General features: G+C 41.3%; 1 protein-coding gene across 1 annotated transcript; it reads left to right on the top strand.

The window, feature by feature from the left end:
* The first annotated feature begins 1,316 nt into the window (after positions 1–1,316).
* MYL12B (myosin light chain 12B) lies at positions 1,317–19,592 on the top strand. Its single transcript, XM_042911120.1, has 4 exons — positions 1,317–1,425; positions 14,648–14,846; positions 17,850–18,011; positions 19,099–19,592. The coding sequence occupies exons 2-4, from the start codon at positions 14,663–14,665 to the stop codon at positions 19,269–19,271; spliced, it is 519 nt and encodes a 172-aa protein (XP_042767054.1). The 5' UTR covers positions 1,317–1,425; positions 14,648–14,662; the 3' UTR covers positions 19,272–19,592.
* The last annotated feature ends 122 nt before the right edge of the window (positions 19,593–19,714 follow it).

Raw genomic sequence — 19,714 nt, 5'->3', positions numbered from 1 at the left:
TGATTTTGAGTGTTAAAAAATTATACTATTGGACCAAAGAGCAGATTGCGGCCAAGGGAGAGTCATTATTTTAGAATCAGGTGTGACATTTCAGAAATTGCTTTTCAAATTCTGAGAAAATGCATTCCCTAATTATCTGGACCTTGGGCAGTGTTACTCAGATTAAGACCACAGCATCAGCATCCCCCAGCATCTAGTAAATTTGTATTTACTAGAAATGCAAATTATCGCCTCGCCTTTGACCTATGAATCTGAGTATCTGGGGTTGGGTCTCAAGAATCTTTTACTAAGCCCTCCAGGTTTTGCTTACACATGCTGCTGTTTAAGAACTGCTATAGAGTGCTGAACACATGGTTCCTAATATCTAGGAATTTCTGATCAAAGATTTCTAGAATATAAAAGACTATTATTCCTCTCCCCAGCATCTGGCACACTTTCAGGCAGTAACAAGTGCTCAATAAAGGTTTGCTATTGGCTTATCCTCCATTACCCAGAAATAGTGGCATTCATCCATATTAGAATGAGGGAAGTGAAGGTTATAGGCACAAACTTGTGTAATGTAGCTTCGTGGTTTCCTGTTTTGACGAAGAGCATTTTATAAATGTGTGTGCGCGTAATTCTCTTATCTGTTGACCCAAGGAAAGCAAAAAACATTTGAGTAAAACTTCCTTGTGGTTGTAAGGAGAATGAAACAGTTATAGGCTAGCCGTGGTCTGTAAGGCCATAAACCTTACAATTTGAAGGCTAAATGATAGAACTCTGGCTGGAGCTCCGTTGAAAAAGAAAGGGTTTTCCAACAGGCAGGAGTCCGCCCCGCCGCCGCCCTCTTACCTTCCGCAGTATTACGCGGGACGCACCCTAATTAGTTCTTTTACTTCAAGTTCATATGGAACTACGCGAGCTGTACTTTCATGTGCCAACTGTGGGAGCCCAGGGTGGGAGACCTTCGGCACCCGGGACCCCCCAAATCCTGGGGAACCGCGCCCCGCCCCACCCCACCCCACCCCACGGGGTCAAATTCCAAGCCCGGGCCGGCGCCCTGCAGCCCAGGAATGCGGAAGGGCCGCGGGAACCCGCCGCATAAGGCGGGGGAGGAGGGCGGGCCGCGGGGCTACAGCCGCACGCAGGAGGGGATGCAGCAGCCGATGCAACAGGCCACAGAAGACAACTAAAGCCCAGGCTGTGTTCTTCGGCCGCAGCCTCGCTCCTCGGCCGACACAGCGGACTTCGCTCGGTCCTGAGCGAGAACCCCTCTTGCATCCCCCCGTCCCGAGTTGGATCTCGCCGCGCCTTCCGGTGCGCTTTCCGGTCCACTTCTCGAGGCAGGAAGTGCCGGGCGCCGCCACTGTAGCACCACAGCTCAGCGATCGTCGCCGTCGCTTGTCGTCTCGCGCAGGGCAGACCGGGCTCTGGTGTCTGGCGGCGGTGAGTGGCGCTCGCTCCGGCGCGCGACATCCCTCGGGCCTCCCCCTTCGCCCCCCTCCCTTCCAGCCTCGCGCCCGCCGCCGGGACCCCGCCCCAATAGACCCGGACGCCGGGGACCGGGGGCTTCGGAACCTGTTGGGCTGGGCGAAGAGGGTTGATGAAGAGGCCCTGGCAGTGGCCGGGCCTGGGCCTGAACGTTGAGAGGCCGGGCAGCGCCAGGGCGGATGAAGCCGGGCTAGGGAGACGCCCTGCTGGAAGAGGTGGCTGGGTACCGGGCAGCGCGTAGACCGGCCCTGCGTCACCGGGGTGACTTCACACACCTGGTGCCTCCGACCTCCCCGCGGCCCCGCTGCCAGCACCTGCTCTGTGCCGCACACAGGGCTGGATGCTTTGGTGGGTGCAGGAGTCTAGTGGTGCGTGCGTCTTTGCCTTAGGTGAAGTGTCCACGGAAACTTAAGAGAACCTGTACCGGAGTGCATGGTTGGTACAGGCTAAAATGGAACGATGCCCATAGGAGTTGTAACTCTCACTGTGTCTTGCATCTTGTAAAGATTCAGGTCATGCGTGTTGATGGAAGAAAAGGACAAATCACAAGTCAAGAAAGATTCCCTGAAGAAAAAAATCGTAACCTCCTTGAAGACCTTAAATTCAGCCCTAGGAGGTAGAACTGAAGTATTTCTGGCAGGATCTGTGGTAGGAGGTAACAAGAGGAAAATCTCAAAAGGTGGGAATTGTGTTGGGTGAAAAGGAGACAGTGGGGAGACCAGCCTGAATGGAACAAGAACTATAATGAGTAATAGGTGGGTATAAGGGTAGATAGGTAGGTAAGTGAGACGTTTTTATGGATGTCTTGAAAACTTGGCCAGAAATAACAGATTATGTAAGAGGCATTAGGCAGTCATTTTGGATTCAGTACTAAGGGAGTAATAAGAAGAAAGGGTGCTTAGAAAATTAGTTTGGCAGCCTTTGTTTAAGATGGATTTGAAATGGTCTTTTCGTAAGAGAAGAATCATAGCATTTTAGAATTCAAAAGAACCTTGAAGATTACCTTGTGAAATAGATGACTTGTCTTACAGATTATCTTTCATTTTATAATTGAGGAAATTGAAACCCAGAGAAGTGAGATAATTTGCCCAAGGTCACTTGAAGGACTCACGTGTGCCTCTCATTTTCTTTGTAAGCATTAGGTGGACCCCACTGGGCCTCATAACTAAGTGCACAGTTTTTTGTTTGTTCAGGCACTGTTCAATGAAACAGCTTCTATATTGGATGGCTTGATGTTTGTTTATGCTTTAATGAGACTGAGTTTCGACAGGATAGACTGAAACTTCTGAAGGACAGATCCCCAGGTGAGGGTTGTGGGATTAGGAAAGATAAGAGGACTTAGAGCCCATAAAGGGGGCTGATTGTCCCTCTCTTCTAGGATTCAAAGACACCAAGTACCTAGGAATGCTTTTCATTGCCAGCAGCGTTGGGATCTTCCTTACTCTGCATCTTTGCTGTGTGGTGGCATTGCTTGTTACCCCCAGCTAGCTACCCATGTTTTCATGATAGAGAATTTGAGCTGTCTATATATAGGAGAAACGGGCTAGTGGTACAGCTCTGGAGCTAGACTTCCTGAGTACAGATCCTGAATTTAAACGCTACCATTTTCCAGGTGCTTGGGTGGCTCAATCAGGCATCTGACTCTTGATTTTGGCTCACGTCATGATCTCACAGTTCCTTAGTTCGAGCCTTGCTGTCAGGCTCTGCGCTGATAGCTTGGAGCCTGCTTGGGACACTCTCTCTCTCTCTCTCTCTCTCACTCTCTCACTCTCACTGCCTCTCCCCCACTTGCACTCTCTCTGTCTCTCTCTCTCTCTCTCTCTCAAAATAAATAAACTTTAAAATAAACTCTACCATTTTCTAGCTGTGTGGCTGCAGGCACAAATTGTTTATTCTCTTTGCCCTAATTCTCTCTTCTGAGAAGTGGAGATAATAGCGCTGATATCATAAGTTGTGAGGATTAAATATGTTAATACATGTGAAATGCTTAGACCAGTGCCTAGCACATACTTAGCACTCAATTATTGTCTGTTATTAGCATTGTTTCTTCCAGGCGTGGAACAAGGGGGTAACTGGTAAGTTTTGTTGAGGATCTCTTGAGGAAAAGTCCAGTGGAGTTTATGCTGAACCATGGGTAAATCATAGAGAAAAGATTTATTTTAGGAGTAAGATCCAGGATCTACTTTATAATGAATATATGTATATGTAATTCTGTTGTGATAGGAAGCATATGTATGTATTTGCTTTACAAATATTTATGGAGCACATGCCAAGTGTAAGGCAGTCTACTATACCACACAATCCAAGGTAAAAAAGGCTAAATGCCATAAAAATGTATAGGTGAATGGCATGGCAAGAAAATATTACTGGGCAGTAAAAAAAGAGTAAGTCACAGATAAATGCAACAAGATAGATGAATCTCAAAAATGTATTGAGTGAGAGAAGTGAGGCATATAGAATATACACTGTATAGTTCCATTTATAAGAATTTCAAAGACAGAACGAATTTATGGTTAAATTAATAAATTTCTGGTGTATAGAAATCTGAGCAATGGTTGCCTCTGGGAGAAGTCATTGACTTGGAAGGAACTTTCTGGAGTGATGTTAACATTTATAACTTGATTGGGATGGTGGTTAGATAAATGTTCACATTTACAAAAACTCATTTTTAAGATCTGTGCATTTCACCATATATACATTTCACTGCAATAAAACAAAATGATATGGGTGTTCAGGGGATGGAATGTTTACTGCCAACTGGGGTGATCATAAAACCCATAATTAAAAAATGACAGCATTATAACATATGTGGTAAATACTAAAATATGTATGCTATGGGGAAAGTTTAGCTGGTACTAAGAAGAAAGCTGTAAAAATTGTGTTTGGCTCTTTAAAAAAATACATATAATAATTTATAGAACTGATTACATATTTGCCTAAATATGTAGCATAAAAACAATGATATGTCATTAAGTATATGAGCTTAATTTTGTGGACTATTCTAGCTTGATTATATACTAAATTCCCCCTTATGATTACTGTTTTCAGACCATTGCTCATGTATCCAGTCATTTGATCCTCCTAATTAGCACCAACATTAGTCTTGACTACAATAATGACCATGGGAATCCATGAGAAATTTCTAAAGATTCTGTTAGACCTTGGTGAGCATGAGAATTGAATTGGAAATGACTTTAGCTTTTAGCAGAACTGCTCTCTGGTCTTCTGCATTTACTGTCAGGTCTCACCTTCTGCCTCTGCTTACAAATTGGTCTGGCTAAAAGGAGACCCCCTAAGTATCCTGACCCTAAGCGTCTCCACTACCATTCTACTGTAGCTTGGCTAAAACTTGAACTCTTCATCATCCTTTTGCTCACCAAACCATCTTCTCCTTCCTCCCCAGTTACCTCCTTTTTTTTTTCTTTTTGTAAAGTAGGCTTCACGCCCAGCCCAGAGCCCAAACAACCTTGAGATCAAGACCTGAACTGAGATCAGGGGTCAGATGCTTAACCCACTGAGCCGCCCAGGTGTCCCCCCAATTACCTCATTTTGGTTTTTTTGACCAGTACCTGAGAAAAGCACAATAGTTCAAAGATAGAGCTTTTCATGAAACTCCAATTAGGAAACAAGAACTAGCAAAACAGCATAGGAATCAGAAGAACAGGATAGTGTTGATGGGAATGTTGAGGAAGTGGTGATTCTATTGAAGTTAAAAGAGGAACCCATAGAAGGGGTGCCTGGCTGGCCCAGTCAGAGCATGCGACTCTTGATCTTGGGTCATGAGCTCAAGCCCCACGTTGGGGATAGCGATTACTTAAAAATAAAGAAACTTCCAGGGTGCCTGAGTGGCTCAGTCGGTTGGGCCTCCGACTTCAGCTCAGGTCATGATCTCACAGTTCATGAGTTCAAGCCCCACATCAGGCTCTGTTGACAGTGAGGAGCCTGAAGCCTGCTTCCAGTTCTGTATCTCCCTCTGTCTGCCCCTCCCGTGCTCATGCTCTGTCTCTGTCTCTCTCTCCCAAAAGTAAATAAACATTAAAAAAAAATTTTTTAAATAAACTTAAAGTAAATAGTATTATGAGTAATTGTGAGCTAACATTTAAAAATCTAGATGGAATGGTTAAATTACTAGAGAAATATTTTTTAAATGCCAAAAGTTAGTGCCTGGTTGGCTTGGTAGAGCATGTGACTCTTGATCTCAGGGTTGTAGGTTCGAGCCCCGCGTTGGGTATAGAGATCCCTTAAAAAAAAAAAAAAAAAAAAAAAGGAACCCACAGAACTTGGAGAAATTGAATAGAAGGAATTAAAATTTTCTAACCAGGAATAGAAAGTTCTGTATCCAATGTAAACTTGACTATGGCCATAATTCTGAAATAAAGCCATTGTCCTATTTTAATATTAAAGAGGTCAAGGAAACACAGTGGCTTTTTTTAGTTTTCTAGTACTATATAACAAATTATCTCAAACTCAGCACCTTAAAAAAGCAATAGTTTCTGAGGATCTGGTATTCCAAGGCAGCTGAGCTAGTGGTTCTGAGTCTCATAAGGTTGCAATCCAGATGTCAGCCAGGTTTGCAGTCATCTGAAGGAAGACCAGTCTCCAAGATGGCTGACTCATATGGCTGGTAAGTTGGTATTGGCAGCTGAAGAACCAGACACAAGAAAAGCTCTCTGTCCTCCTATTTACCTAAAAGCAGGGCATAAATTTGCATAGGTGTCCTTCCTCCCCTGTCTACCAGGAAGGACAAAGGTTATTCTCAGGAGACAACGTTAGCCTCTTATCAGCAGAGAAAGCCCTGATTAAATCTACCTAACAAGCCTTACCCTGTTTGCTTGCTTTTCCTGGTAACCTTCCGTCACTAGCCTCTTCCCCTCACACACACCTGTCTTCTTTGTCTTCAGCTGAAGATGATATTTAAGCTGAGTTATTTTCATTTAAAAAAAATTTTTTTTTAGACTGAGTTCTAAGCTACCTTTCTGAGTTGGCTTTTCCCTGGTATCTCCGCTGTTACACATGTTAGTAAACTGTTTTCTTGTGAATATGTAATTACAGAAGTGGCAGCCAGGAACTCAAAAGGGTGGAAGGAAAATTATTTTACCTCTTTTCACAGGTCAACCCTTTCCACTGTTGGTGGGGACTGTGCAAGGGCATGAGAAATGTGGAGGCCCATCTTGAAGTTTGGCTACCACCGTAGCCAAGGAACAAGTTCAGATGTTCTCAGAGGCCAGGCCATCACATAAACAAATACCAACTGTGACAGGAAGATGTAGGGAGTAGTGGGGATTCCTCACTGAATACTCATTATCTACAGGAACTTATGAATGCTGGTCAATTGATTCTTTATCATACAGTTTTTCAAGACATCTGAAAGTTGTTTTCATTAAAGTAAACTTAAGTTTTTTACAGTGTTGGCAAGCTAACTCAGTTACTGAAGAAGGCACTTAAAAAGGTCATCCCTGGGAGAAGTAAGTGAACCTCCCTGCGGACTGCATATAGTTTGGCAGCTGCCAGTTTGTGACTTCTGATCTACTTATTTTATTTTATAGATGAGGAAAGTGAGGCCCAGGAAAGCTAAAATGACCAAAGGTCATGTAACTAACTTGTGAATGACAGAACTAGAATTAGTGTCCAGCTCTCTAGCATCTCCATTAAAACATGACTAAGTTTTAAAAGAACTAAAAGAAACTCGATGCGTAAATAACCAGTGCCTTGTAAATGGTTAACTCATTGGTTCTCAACCCTCCTGAATGGAATCACCTGATGCATTTTTTTAAATTACAAATTCCTGGGGCGCCTGGGTGGCGCAGTCGGTTAAGCGTCCGACTTCAGCCAGGTCACGATCTCGCGGTCTGTGAGTTCGAGCCCCGCGTCAGGCTCTGGGCTGATGGCTCGGAGCCTGGAGCCTGTTTCCAATTCTGTGTGTTTCCCTCTCTCTCTGCCCCTCCCCCGCTCATGCTCTGTCTCTCTCTGTCCCAAAAATAAATAAAAAAAAAATTAAAAAAAAAAAAATAATAAAAATAAAATAAATTACAAATTCCTGGGCACCACCCATCATCATTCAGTTTCAGTTAGACCAGACTAGGACTTAGGCATCAGTTTTTTTTAAACTTCCAGCAGCCAATATTGAAACCAGAAGGTTAACTGTTGTGAGAGACAGATTTACTTGTCATATGGCGACAGCCCCTAACTGACTTAAGATATAAAGAAGGAACCCTTAAAGGAATGTCAAGGAAGTCCTAGGTAGCTGACAGAATATGCTTCATAAAAGCCAATCAAGTCATATAGGCTGGATAAAGTTCACAAGCAATTTCTGCTTATTAGTAGTGATTATCATGCCCAAGTTTTGATTTACACAACAGTATCGCAGGTGATTTTGCAGACATTTAGATCATTATCGAAATATGTTGACACCACAGCCACATATACCGGTGTTCCTATATCCCAACCCTTATAAGTTCTGTGAACACTATATACACCTTTAGTTCACTCTATATGAGAAATTTACAAAAATAATGACATATTTAAAGAGGAAGTGAGAAGTATTTACTGCTGTTGATGGTTCTTCATTAAATTACATGCTGGTTTATATGAGGGTTTTTTTGCTTTTTTCTTTTTTTGTAATTACAGTTTAAGAGTGGAGTTTGGTTGTTGTTTCCTGCTTAACATTTATAAGTTGAACATTAACTTGACAGTCCTAGATAAAGGTTTCAAGCCTTACCTATGATGTCAAACCAAGACCATGACTGACAGGAAATATTGTCACTTGTTTAAACCTACATTGCAGTTCCCATTTCACTGTGCAATTCTGTCCTGTACATTGGTTTCTCCAGTATCGTCTGAATTTATTGGAAAACTCAAGGATTTGAATTCAGAGGAAAGTCACTGCTCAGAAATCAGTGTTAGATTGCATTGGTCATACTGAAAGTTTTTTATATTTTGTGGTAAGTTCAAGGGGCACCTGGGTGTCTCAGTCACTTAAGCATCTGACTCTTGGTATCTGCCCAGCTGGTGATCTCACTATGGTGAAATCAGGTTCTGTGTCAGGCAGAGCATGGAGCCTGCTTGGGGTTCTTACTCTCCCTCTCTCAAATAAATAAATAAACTTAAAAAAAAATTGGTAAATTAAAAATATCTAAAAGAATATTTAGTACAAAGTGAAAAATACAAAGTTAGAAATAGCCTTCAATAAATGGGGCTTGGCTCCCAGGTCTGCCACTAGGTGACCTTGGGAAAGTTATTTAATTGCTTTGATCTTCAGTTTCTACATTTGTGAAGCAGGCGTGTTAAGTTTAATGCACATAATGTGCCTAGCATATGAGTCACTCAATAAATGGAATGGAGCCATAAGTTGAGTAGACCTTTAATTTTCTCCTTGGTCTTAAAGCATTTGGGGCTGGAAAAGTAGCAAGAACAAAAATATATAAGGTAACAAACTGTGTGGTGCCATGGACACATACAAGCAGTTTGGTGTTACTGAAGGAAAAGTACAAAGCAGAGAATGGCTAGAGATAAGGCTGGAGAGGTCATTCTAGAGTATGCAAAGGAGGACCTTGTGTACCATGCTTAAGAACTTGTATTCTATACTGTATGCAGAGGACAGCCAAAGATTTTTAAGGGAAAGATAAGGTCATATTCATATTCATGTGTTAGACACCACTGGCTGGAATTTAAAGGGCAGTTTAGAGGGATGAAGAAGCAAGAAGATAGGTTAGTTGGCCATAGAAATATATATATTTTTAAGTTTATTTATTTGACAGAGGCAGAGACAGCATGAGTTGGGGAGGGGCAGAGAGAGAATCCCAAGAAAGCTCCGCACTACCAGCAGAGCCCGACATGGGGCTAGAACTCACGCAACCAATATCATGACCTGAGCTGAAACCAAGAGTCGGACGCTTAACTGACTAAGCCACCCAGGCACCCCAACATAGAAATATTCTACACAGAGATAATGAAGGCCCAGTTTAGGGTGGTGGGAGAGGAAAGAGGAAGATGACCAAATCTGAGAAATAATTTAAGAGGTAGGGCTTGATTCATCAGGAAGAGGGATGAGTTAGGGATGACTCCTAAGTTTTTGGCTTGGTGAGTAGGTAAATGACAGAAAACTAAGACAATTTAGAAGTGGGAAGATAATGAATTCACTTTTCAACACATTGATTATGAGTGTCTGTGGGATGTCCAAATGAGTGCCTTTCATAAGCAGTTGGACGTTGGAGTCTGTAGCCAAGGGAAAGGTCAGGCCTGGTGATACAGATTTGGGAGCCATTGAATGTTGTCAGACCAGTGAGAGTTGATGAGATCATCCAAGGAAAGCAGAATGGAAAGAATTTTAATAAGCCATGGACTGCTAGAATATTGGGAAACATGAATACCTAGGTGAGTGGAGAAGATAAGAGCCTAACAAGAAAATGGAAGAGGACCAATCATAGAAATAGAACTGAGAGAAGAGTAAGTTGGTATCACCAAGTCAACCAAGTATTTAACGTAAACGAACCTCTCCAGTGTAGGAGTTTCCCTCCTGAGAGTGATGAGGTTTTGGAGTGGGGTTTGTGAGGTCCGGAGCCAATGGACAAGAAAAAATTCTTGAAGTCTTTGGTGCAAAAAGGTGATTTTATTAAGGCATGGGGACAGGGCCTGTGCATTGTAAGTGTGGGGGGTTATGGGTTTATGGAGTTGGGGTAGAGGGAGTTCCAAAGAGACTTTCACATACTAAAGACTTACTGGAGGCCTAGCTATTATTTAATGTCAACCTAAGGTGGTTTTTCCCTCTAGCAAAGCATTAACATTAAGTCACAGGGAGTTCCTGGACTTCAGGCTATGATGGGATTGCCTTTTTCTGGTAAACTGGTGGGGACTCTTATCAGTTTAACCATTTGGGTGTTTTTTGTTTGTTTATTTTTGGGTTTTTTGTCCTTTCCTGGTTTTGGGTAGCCTGGAGTGTCCAAGGAGTATCATACATGTCCCACCTGGGTGGGGGGCGGGGGGGAGCTGTTGGCCTGCACTTTGCCCTCAGCTTGCCCCATGTTACTTCATCAGGAGTGGAAGGTATACAAGGTTGGGAACCTTGCATTCTCTTTCCATTTTGGACAGTTCATTTCTACTGTTACTGTTCACCAAGGCCAAGAGGGATTTGGCAGTTTGAAAGCAGTTGCAGTAGAGGGGAGAAAAGCCAGATTATGGTGGGTTGAGAGTGAGTGGGAAGTGAGAAAGTAGAGAAAGCCAAGATACTTATCTCAGAAGAAAAGGAGAAAGAGGATGGTAGTTTCTTTTGGGGGTAGAGTTCTTTTGAGACTGATTGTTTTGCTACAACTTGGCTTCACTCTTCAGCTGATATTCTATTATCAGCTCATATTTTATGTGCGTATGTGTGTAGTGTCTATAGGTACCTTATATGTGTATAAATGTGTACTATTTAAAATGTGTACTATTTTAACATGAAGTAATGAAAAATTTTTTTATTTTTAATGTTTATTTTTGAGAGAGAGGCAGAGAGAGAGGGAGACACAGAATCTGAAGCAGGCTCCAGGCTCTGAGCTGTTAGCACAGAGCGTGATGTGGGGCTTGAACCCACGAACCGTGAGATAATGACCCGAGCCAAAGTCGGATGCTTAACTGACTGAACCACCCAGGCGCCCCAGGAACAACAACAACAAAAAAAAACACTTTTAAAAGAAATTGTGGTGTTATATTGAGCCTATTATCTGCTCTGTAACATATTTTGATTAGGGTCATTTAGTGAATTGCTCTTGTCTTTCGCTTTCCTTCCCTGTTTCCTTCACTCTAGGGGTCAGACTTGGCTCACCATCTAAGGGCTTTTCCAGCCTTGTTGGTTACTTCCCCATTCTCTCTCACAGGCATTTCCCCTAATAAAAAAATTTTGCGTGTTTAATCTCATCTTGGCAGCAGCTTCCTGAACTCCAAATAAGCTTCAGAAATGTTTAAATATTTTGGGTAGCTGTAAGGTTAGCATGACACAACCAATTTTTTTTTTAAATAAAAATTTACTCTTTGGGAGTTTTTTCTCAGTGACTTACAAACATAATTTGTGGATACTGAGAGAACTAATTCTTGCCTTCCTATTTACTGTCTTATGTACATATTATGACTTGAAGAAATAGAATCTTGGGATTTTTAGCATGAAAAAATTTTGATCCAACAGTTTTGGAATGGGAAGAAGAATTAAAGCATAGTCAAGTGCCTTGCTGGTGGACCACATTCTGTCTCTAACCTTCAATATAACTAAGCTGAAATAAGCTAAGTTATAGGACAGAAGAGAAAATTAACATTTATTCAGGACAAGTATGTGGGGTAGGGAAGGAGTTGGAATGTTAGAATGAGAAACTCTAAGGCTGATGTACTTCAACCTGCACCACTAAGCCAAGCTTTAGAATACCCAGTGGTGTATTTTTTTGAATTGAAAATAGAAAAGTAAACAATGTAGATTAAAAGTCCAAGACTCGAGCATGCAACTCTTGATCTCAGGGTTGTGAATTCAAGCCCCACATTGAGTGTAGAGATTACAATCTTAAAAACAGTACCAAAAAAATTAAGTCTAAGACTAAAAGTCCTAGAGACCCAGGTCCAAAATTGCCTTGGTCAGCCATTGTCCCATCTAGTCATCTGCTTTCACACTATGGGGCTACAGAATTAGAGAACAGTCCCCAAGACCACCCTCATTTCTGACACCGGTTGCAAGTTTGGGTCCCCAAGACAACCCTTAGTTTTGATAATTTTGCTAGGATTCACAGAACTCATTAAAAGCTGTTATACCGTTAGTTATGGTTTATTACAGTAAAAGGGTTCAGATTGAAATCAGCCAAGGGAAGAGATGTATGTTGCATAGTCCAGGAGCATTCCAAATGCAGAGCCCCCAGTTGTCCTCTTCCTTGGACAGTGTTGACCCCTCCTGGCAATAAGATGTGACAATATGCATGGTGTATTGCCAACTAGGAAGGCTTACTTGATCTCTGATATCCATAGTTTTTACTGGGGCTCTATCACATAAATGCTGTCAGCTGCTCTGTGGCTGACCTCAGTCTCCAGCCCCTTGAGTGGTCAGACTGATAACACATGATCCAAAGCCCTCACAATAAATTACATTATTAGGCTGTCTGATATGACCCAAGACCCTGATATCAGCAGGACATTCCACAGGCTTAGAGATTACCTCCCAGGAGCAGAGGGAAAAGGCCAAGACTCTCATTGAGCAAAATTGTTTACTACACAGGGCCATTGATTTTATATTTTAACCTAAGTAATACCTATCTCATAGGGCAATTGTGAAGATGGAATAAGACATTGGATTGAAAAATGGCTCTGGTGCCTCTGGGTTTTCCAAGATAATATGTAACTAGTAATGGTGGAGCTGAGATTTGAACTCAGGACTTTCTAATCCCAAAGCTGATAGTATTTTTGTGTTGCGTTTATCTACATTATTTGAAACTGCAAATAAAAAATGGAATGAAATGTTTATTAATATTTGACATTTATGGGGTGCTTGGGTGGCTCAGTCAGCTAAACGTCCGACTTCAGCACAGGTCATGAACTTGAGCCCCGCATTGGGCTCTGTGCTGAGAGCTCAGAGCCTGGAGCCTGCTTCAGATTCTGTGTCTCCCTCTCTCTCTGCCCCTCCCCCACTCATGCTCTGCCTCTCTCTGTCAAAAATAAACAAACATAAAAAAAAAAAAATGACTTTAAATTATTGATGGCTTTCAATAGAGTGTTGGAGGCTGCCACCAAAGCCATATTACAGAGAATTGAGGAGTGATTGAAAAGATGAGAAAATGAAAATAGTTGAGTATTACACTGGTATTCTAAAAGTTTTGTCAAAGGAAAGGGGAAATGTCAAAGGAAGGGATGCAAGATTGAGTCATAGGTTTTGGGATGCCTGGCTGGCTCAGTCAATAGAGCATGTGACTCTTGATCTTAGGGTCCTGAGTTCGAGCCTTGTGTTGGGCATAGAGATGACTTTTAAAAAGTAATGAAAAAAGAGTAGCTTTTGATAATTTTTTAAAGATGAGAGCCTTTGAACATGTACCATACAGTGACTATACTAGTCTCTACAAATGTCCTCTCATTTAAGTCTCACTTGCACTGAACTAGAGGCTGTGTTTTGCTGTAAAACTGAAGATCGAGTGAGCTTCCCTGGTTTCCACACTGTTTTGAAAAACCAAGATTCAGAGAGCTTATGCAATATTGGTAATAAAATGGAGTAAAAAGAAGAGTGCCTATTGTATAGGATTGTTATGAGGATTCAATGGGACAATCCTTGTAAAAAGTAAAATGTCAGCTTTGGAGCATTTCTCTTTAGGAGAGCCCCAAACCCTCTTAACGGTGCTTGGCACATAGTAAGCTACTCAGTAAATGCTGGCTATTGGTATGTATTTTTAAACTAATTTCCACTCAATAAAAATGGGTTTCATGGAATTTGGGGACAACCTATATAATGATTTCTGTTTCTTAAAATTTTCAAAACTGCTTTTTTCCTAGCCATTTAACTGTCACATTGGAAATAAAGCTTAAATGTATATGTATTCCTACCCAATTGAAGTAATAATTCTACAGTAACCTATTTTTACTCACTGGGATGCCTGGGTGGCTCAGTTGGTTAAGCATCTGACTCTTGATTTCTGCTCAGGTCATGATTTCATGGTTTGTGGGGTCAAACCTTACATCAGCACAGAGCCCACTTGGGAGTGTCTCTCTCTCTCTCTCTCTCTCTCTCTCTCTCTCTCCCTCCCTCCCTCCCTCCCTCCCTCCCTCCCTCCTTCCCTCCCTCCCTCCCCCCCATGCTCTTTCCCCTCCCCACCCCACCGTCACTCTCCCTCAAAATAAATATTCTTTTTTTTTTTTTTTAATTTTTTTTTTCAATGTTTTTAATTTATTTTTGGGACAGAGAGAGACAGAGCATGAACGGGGGAGGGGCAGAGAGAGAGGGAGACACAGAATCGGAAACAGGCTCCAGGCTCCGAGCCATCAGCCCAGAGCCTGACGCGGGGCTCGAACTCACAGACCGCGAGATCGTGACCTGGCTGAAGTCGGACGCTTAACCGACTGCGCCACCCAGGCGCCCCAATATTCTTTTTAAAAGATATTTTTACTTGCTAACTTCTAGGTGTTACAGGTTCTTTTTTATGTTTTATGCATTCTCCTTTGCTTTGTTTCTTCTTTTTAACTCTAGAATTAAATAGCCACCATGTCGAGCAAAAAGGCAAAGACCAAGACCACCAAGAAGCGTCCCCAGCGCGCAACATCCAACGTGTTCGCCATGTTTGACCAGTCACAGATTCAGGAATTCAAAGAGGCCTTCAACATGATTGATCAGAACAGAGATGGTTTCATTGACAAGGAAGATTTGCATGATATGCTTGCTTCTCTAGGTAGACTTTTATATCCTTAATATGCCCACTTCCCCAAAATAATAATTCAGTGTTTTCTGAATTATTTTTTGCATCATGAGTAAGTATTCCTCAAAGGCTTATTGAGAGATGTCTGGGTGGGAAGTGCCATGTTGGGATTGGCAAGTCATAAGAGGATTTTATTTATAACTTTTTTATAATTGAAGAAAATAAAATGTAAAAATAACAAGATTTAAAGCAAACATAAACTGCCCTCTGGTTGTCCGGGCACCTTACTTGGTTTTATGGGTGTTAATTTATTATTCCTTGTATGATTTTGTTGTTTGTTGTGATCTTAAAAAGAAAGATGGGAGGGAAGGTCTTCCATGTTCTATCCCAAGTCAGCAGTGACTTTATAGTTGGAAATGGCAAACCTAGGAGTTCTCTATAGACTGGGCAGGGAAGGGAGTGCAGGTCACAGATAGCCTACAGTTAGGCTCTGTCTGCACTCTGGAGTTTTCTTATGCTTGACTGTTAGCCAGAACAGGGGCCACAGGGCAAAAAATGAGGGTGTTATTTTTTTCCCTCTTAGTAACACAACATAATTTTGTTCCTCTATTTTATTTTTTTTTCTGATATATTATTTTGAAAAAAATACTTTTTAAGATTTTATTTTTAAGTAATCTGTATGCCCAACGTGGGGCCTGAACTCATGATGACAAGATCAAGAGGTACATGCTCAAAAAAAAAAAAAAACAAAATGAAGTTGCAATGCTCTTTTGACTGAGCTAGCCAGGAGTCCCTATTTTGAAAATTTTTAAGCCTGCAAAAAGTTGAAAGAACAGTGTAATGAACATGCATACACCCTTTACCTAGATGCACCAATAGTTAACATTTTGCAACATTTTCTTTAGGCAGAGTGAGAGTAGAATCAGGATACTGAACTAAGTTGTTGCCTTGGAGGTAGTTTGGATCCCAGTGCTTTTCACACTCAAAATAGCTAAGTGTATGCTTTTTGGGTGCGCCACTAGGGAAGAAGGCCACAGAAGAAAATTGAAGGACTTAGTTGTATTACAAAGATTGAACACTCAAACCTGTGCCCTCTCATAATAGATGCTCAGTTAATCTTTGTTGGATGAGTGAGGGATGGTAGAGTAAGAGGCTGACTTTAGGGCCTTCCATTTTGGGGAGCCCCATGCCTTTAAAGATACGTATTTATTTATCTTTCAGATCAACAAATTATATTGGATGCCTTGAATGGGTTCATAGGTGCTTAGCCTAAACCAATTCATTTTTAATCCCCGTGTCTTTCCTGTACCCATGTTCTCTTGACACCTTTGGGTTAGACTTTTTCCCAAAAAATTGGGGCAAGAGAGTTGAATTAAACTTGAAGGTAGAAAAGTAGATCTTTTTAGCTCCTTTCACTTACTCAGTGAATCTTAAAATTAATTTTGGGCTAATTTTTGTATTGGTATGTTGAATAGGTGTAATGAGTGAGACAAGTAATCTATAGTAAGACAGATGCCAACTTGGCATTCATATTTCGCCCAAACTCCCAGGATGAAAACTACGTATGAACCACAGTTCTAGATTTGATTGTTAGCACTTAGTTAGGTATAATATTCTCCTTAGATATGAACATCTAACTTAAGATATTCTTTTCATAGAGAATCATTACAAACAGTGTTGGGAGGGACTTTTCAGAAACCAAGTTTAACCAGTCCATTTCACTGATCAAAAAAATAAACCCTAGACAACTGCTTCCTTTTCTCAAGTAACAAAGCTAGTGGCAGAACTGGGATTCAAACCCACAATTCTAGATGCTTCCTTCTTTCACAGCTACTTTTCCTATACCATGGGGGGGCCTCACAAATGCCTGGACAAAGAGGAGCCCTTTGTTATTCCTACCGTGACTGGCCCTTCCCGACTGGCCCTTCCCGTGGACTTTCTCCTAACTTCAAAGGAAGGGTCAGGGGAATCTCCCTCCATAGGGAGAAGCATTGTTAGTTGGAACCGAGATTAAGATTTCCCATTATGAGCAATACTAAACTAGTTCTGCCATATGAGTAAACAGCATTTGCATATATGTCTGGCCACTGAGTAATAGATACTATTGTTCAAAATGAGCTCAGGATTCTAAGCCAACCTAGTAGTTTTAGCTTAAATGACCAACTTATAAATAAAATTTTTGAAAATACTAATTCATGGGCAACTGTGCCACAATTGGAAATATGAATATTTCAAGACGCCTTGGTGGCTCACTCGGGTAAGCATCTGACTTCAGTTCAGGTCGTGATCTCATAGTTTATGAGTTCAAGCCCCACATCGGGCTCTCTGCTGTCAGCACTGAGCCCGCTTCAGATCCTCTGTCCCCCGTCCTCCCTGCCTCTCTCTCAAAAACATTTAAAAAAAGAAATATGAATTATTTCAAATTTTTAATCAACTTGCATTGAAATGCCCTGATGGACCTTTAACATTATCAACATTCAAGATGTAAAACTGTGGCATTGCCTGGTTCATGGGTTCAGGTGCTTGTTTTTCTTTTTTTGTTTGTTTGTTTGTTTGTTTGTTTTTAGAAAGGGTGCTAGCATGTAAGCAACAGAGGGGCAGAGGGAGAGGGAGAAAGAGAGAATCCCAAGCAGGTGCCACGTCTAGTGGAGAGCCTGATGCAGGGCTCAATCTTACCACTGTAAGATCTTGACCTGAGTTGGAATCAGAAGTCCAATGCCTAACTGAGCCACCCAGGTGCCCCTCTGGTGCTTGTTTTTGATGAAAAATAGTGAAGGAAAAGTTGCAGAAAGTATCAATGAATGAAAAACATGCAACCTAAGCCCACAATACATTTTTATAATGATGTATCAAAGATTTTTTTACATTGTCAAAAATTTGTCTTTTTAAAATGTCCTTATTGCAAGTTAATTGAAAAAAATAGTTTCATGTGATGATGATGTAACTTAAAAATATGCTGGGAGCATAACAATAACAAATAATTATGTGTTGAAATGAGTTCTTTGTCCTTTAATGTTAAAATGTACAATCTTACAGGGAAGAATCCAACTGATGCATACCTTGATGCCATGATGAATGAGGCTCCGGGGCCCATAAATTTCACCATGTTCCTTACGATGTTTGGTGAGAAGTTAAACGGCACAGATCCGGAAGATGTCATCAGAAATGCTTTTGCTTGCTTTGATGAAGAAGCAACTGGTGAGTGCTCTTTGTTCATGCCCACCCTCATTCCAAACTATATGAAATACTTCTTAGGAAATGAAAAAACCGAGTAAAATATAACTATTTATTTATTTATTTAAGTTTATTGATTTTGAGACAGAGAAAGAGTGCGGTTGAGACAGGGGCAGAGAGAGAGGGAGAGAGAGCATCCCAAGTAGACCCTGCACTGTTAGCACAGAGCCCGACATGGGGCTCAACCCACAAACCACAAAATCATGACCTGAGCTGAAGTCGGACATTTAACTGACTGAGCCACCCTGGTGCAACCCCCCCCCCCTTTTTTTTTTGAATAAAATATAACTTTAAAAAAAAAATGAATCAACTATCATTTATAGTAGGACAGTATGACCGAGAATGGGTAGGTCACAGGTATGTGGGTCATAAAGCTCCCGGTTTGAGGTGTTAATCTTTGAATTTGGTTCTGAGCTTCCTGAAAGCCAAATGGAGAATTGTCTGTTGAATAGTATTTCTTAGACAATAAAAACTACTTTTCAAGAGACTGTCAGTCTCTCCAAAAATTATAGGGAACTAACTTGAACAATTAAAATATTTTTTTCTCTCTCATTTTAAATCGTAAAGCCTAGCTATTCACATTTTCTTACTCCTCTCCTTTTCCCCTTTGCTTTCCATTAACCATCTCCTCAGCCACCCACACACTTCCTCAGATGTACCTTGCAACCTCCTTCCTGCTTTCGTCTCCAGACTTGTCATAACCACACTACCCCTCTGGCACATTTGGTCTTGGCCGGTACTGTCCATTTTTCTGGGCAACTGCCTTTTTGTTTTCCTTTACATCTCTGAAATACAGAGGGTTTTTGTTTTCCTCCCCTAGAGAAAAACACTTGCTTCAAATTAATTGTGTAAGCATTATAACCTATAAACTGAGTCTTTAAAATGAAAGAACTCTCAAAGATGATGTAGTTACATATTGCCTTAGTTCGCTAGTTTCTTTTGTTCACATAAACGTGGATATTCTGAAATATTTTCTAACACTGACGTAGCTTAGAAATGAACCATTCAGTGCCAGGAAGTGTTTGTGACTCCCGTTTCTACTGCCTTCCAGGCACCATCCAGGAAGACTACCTGAGAGAGCTGCTGACAACAATGGGAGACCGGTTTACGGATGAGGAGGTGGACGAGCTGTACAGAGAAGCGCCTATCGACAAAAAGGGGAATTTCAATTACATCGAGTTCACACGCATCCTTAAACATGGAGCAAAAGACAAAGATGATTGAAAGAACTTCAGCTAAAACCTTCCAATTGCTTTGTCTTCCTCTGTTTTATCTCCTAGACACTGTCCCCCACCCGCATAGACCTGTTGCATGCAACTTAGTTTCACGGCTTTGCCTCTTTTTTTGATGTATTTATTCTAGACCTTTCTGCCATTTAGCACTTGTATAATCAGACTGCAAATGGGGTTGAGGTTGTAAATTGTTCTGAAAAAGAGATTGCGAATAAAAATCAACAAATGTGAAAGCCCAGGAAAATATATCCGGTATTTCTGGTTTTGCTGGATTTTTACATTTTTATATAATAAAACACTATTTTGAAATAAAGATTATGGTGACTCAAATGGAATATAATGGAAAGTAGTTGGGGCAGTCTTTTTTTTTTTTTTTTTTTTTTTTTTTTCAGATTTTCAAGTTCACAGATTTCAAATTTCATGGTAAAGCTGATT

The sequence above is a fragment of the Panthera leo genome, chromosome D3 (genome assembly GCF_018350215.1).
Source record: "Panthera leo isolate Ple1 chromosome D3, P.leo_Ple1_pat1.1, whole genome shotgun sequence".
NCBI classification, from domain to species: domain Eukaryota; kingdom Metazoa; phylum Chordata; class Mammalia; order Carnivora; family Felidae; genus Panthera; species Panthera leo.
The sequence above is the reverse complement of the archived record's forward strand: the minus strand, read 5'-3'. Positions and strand labels throughout refer to the sequence as shown.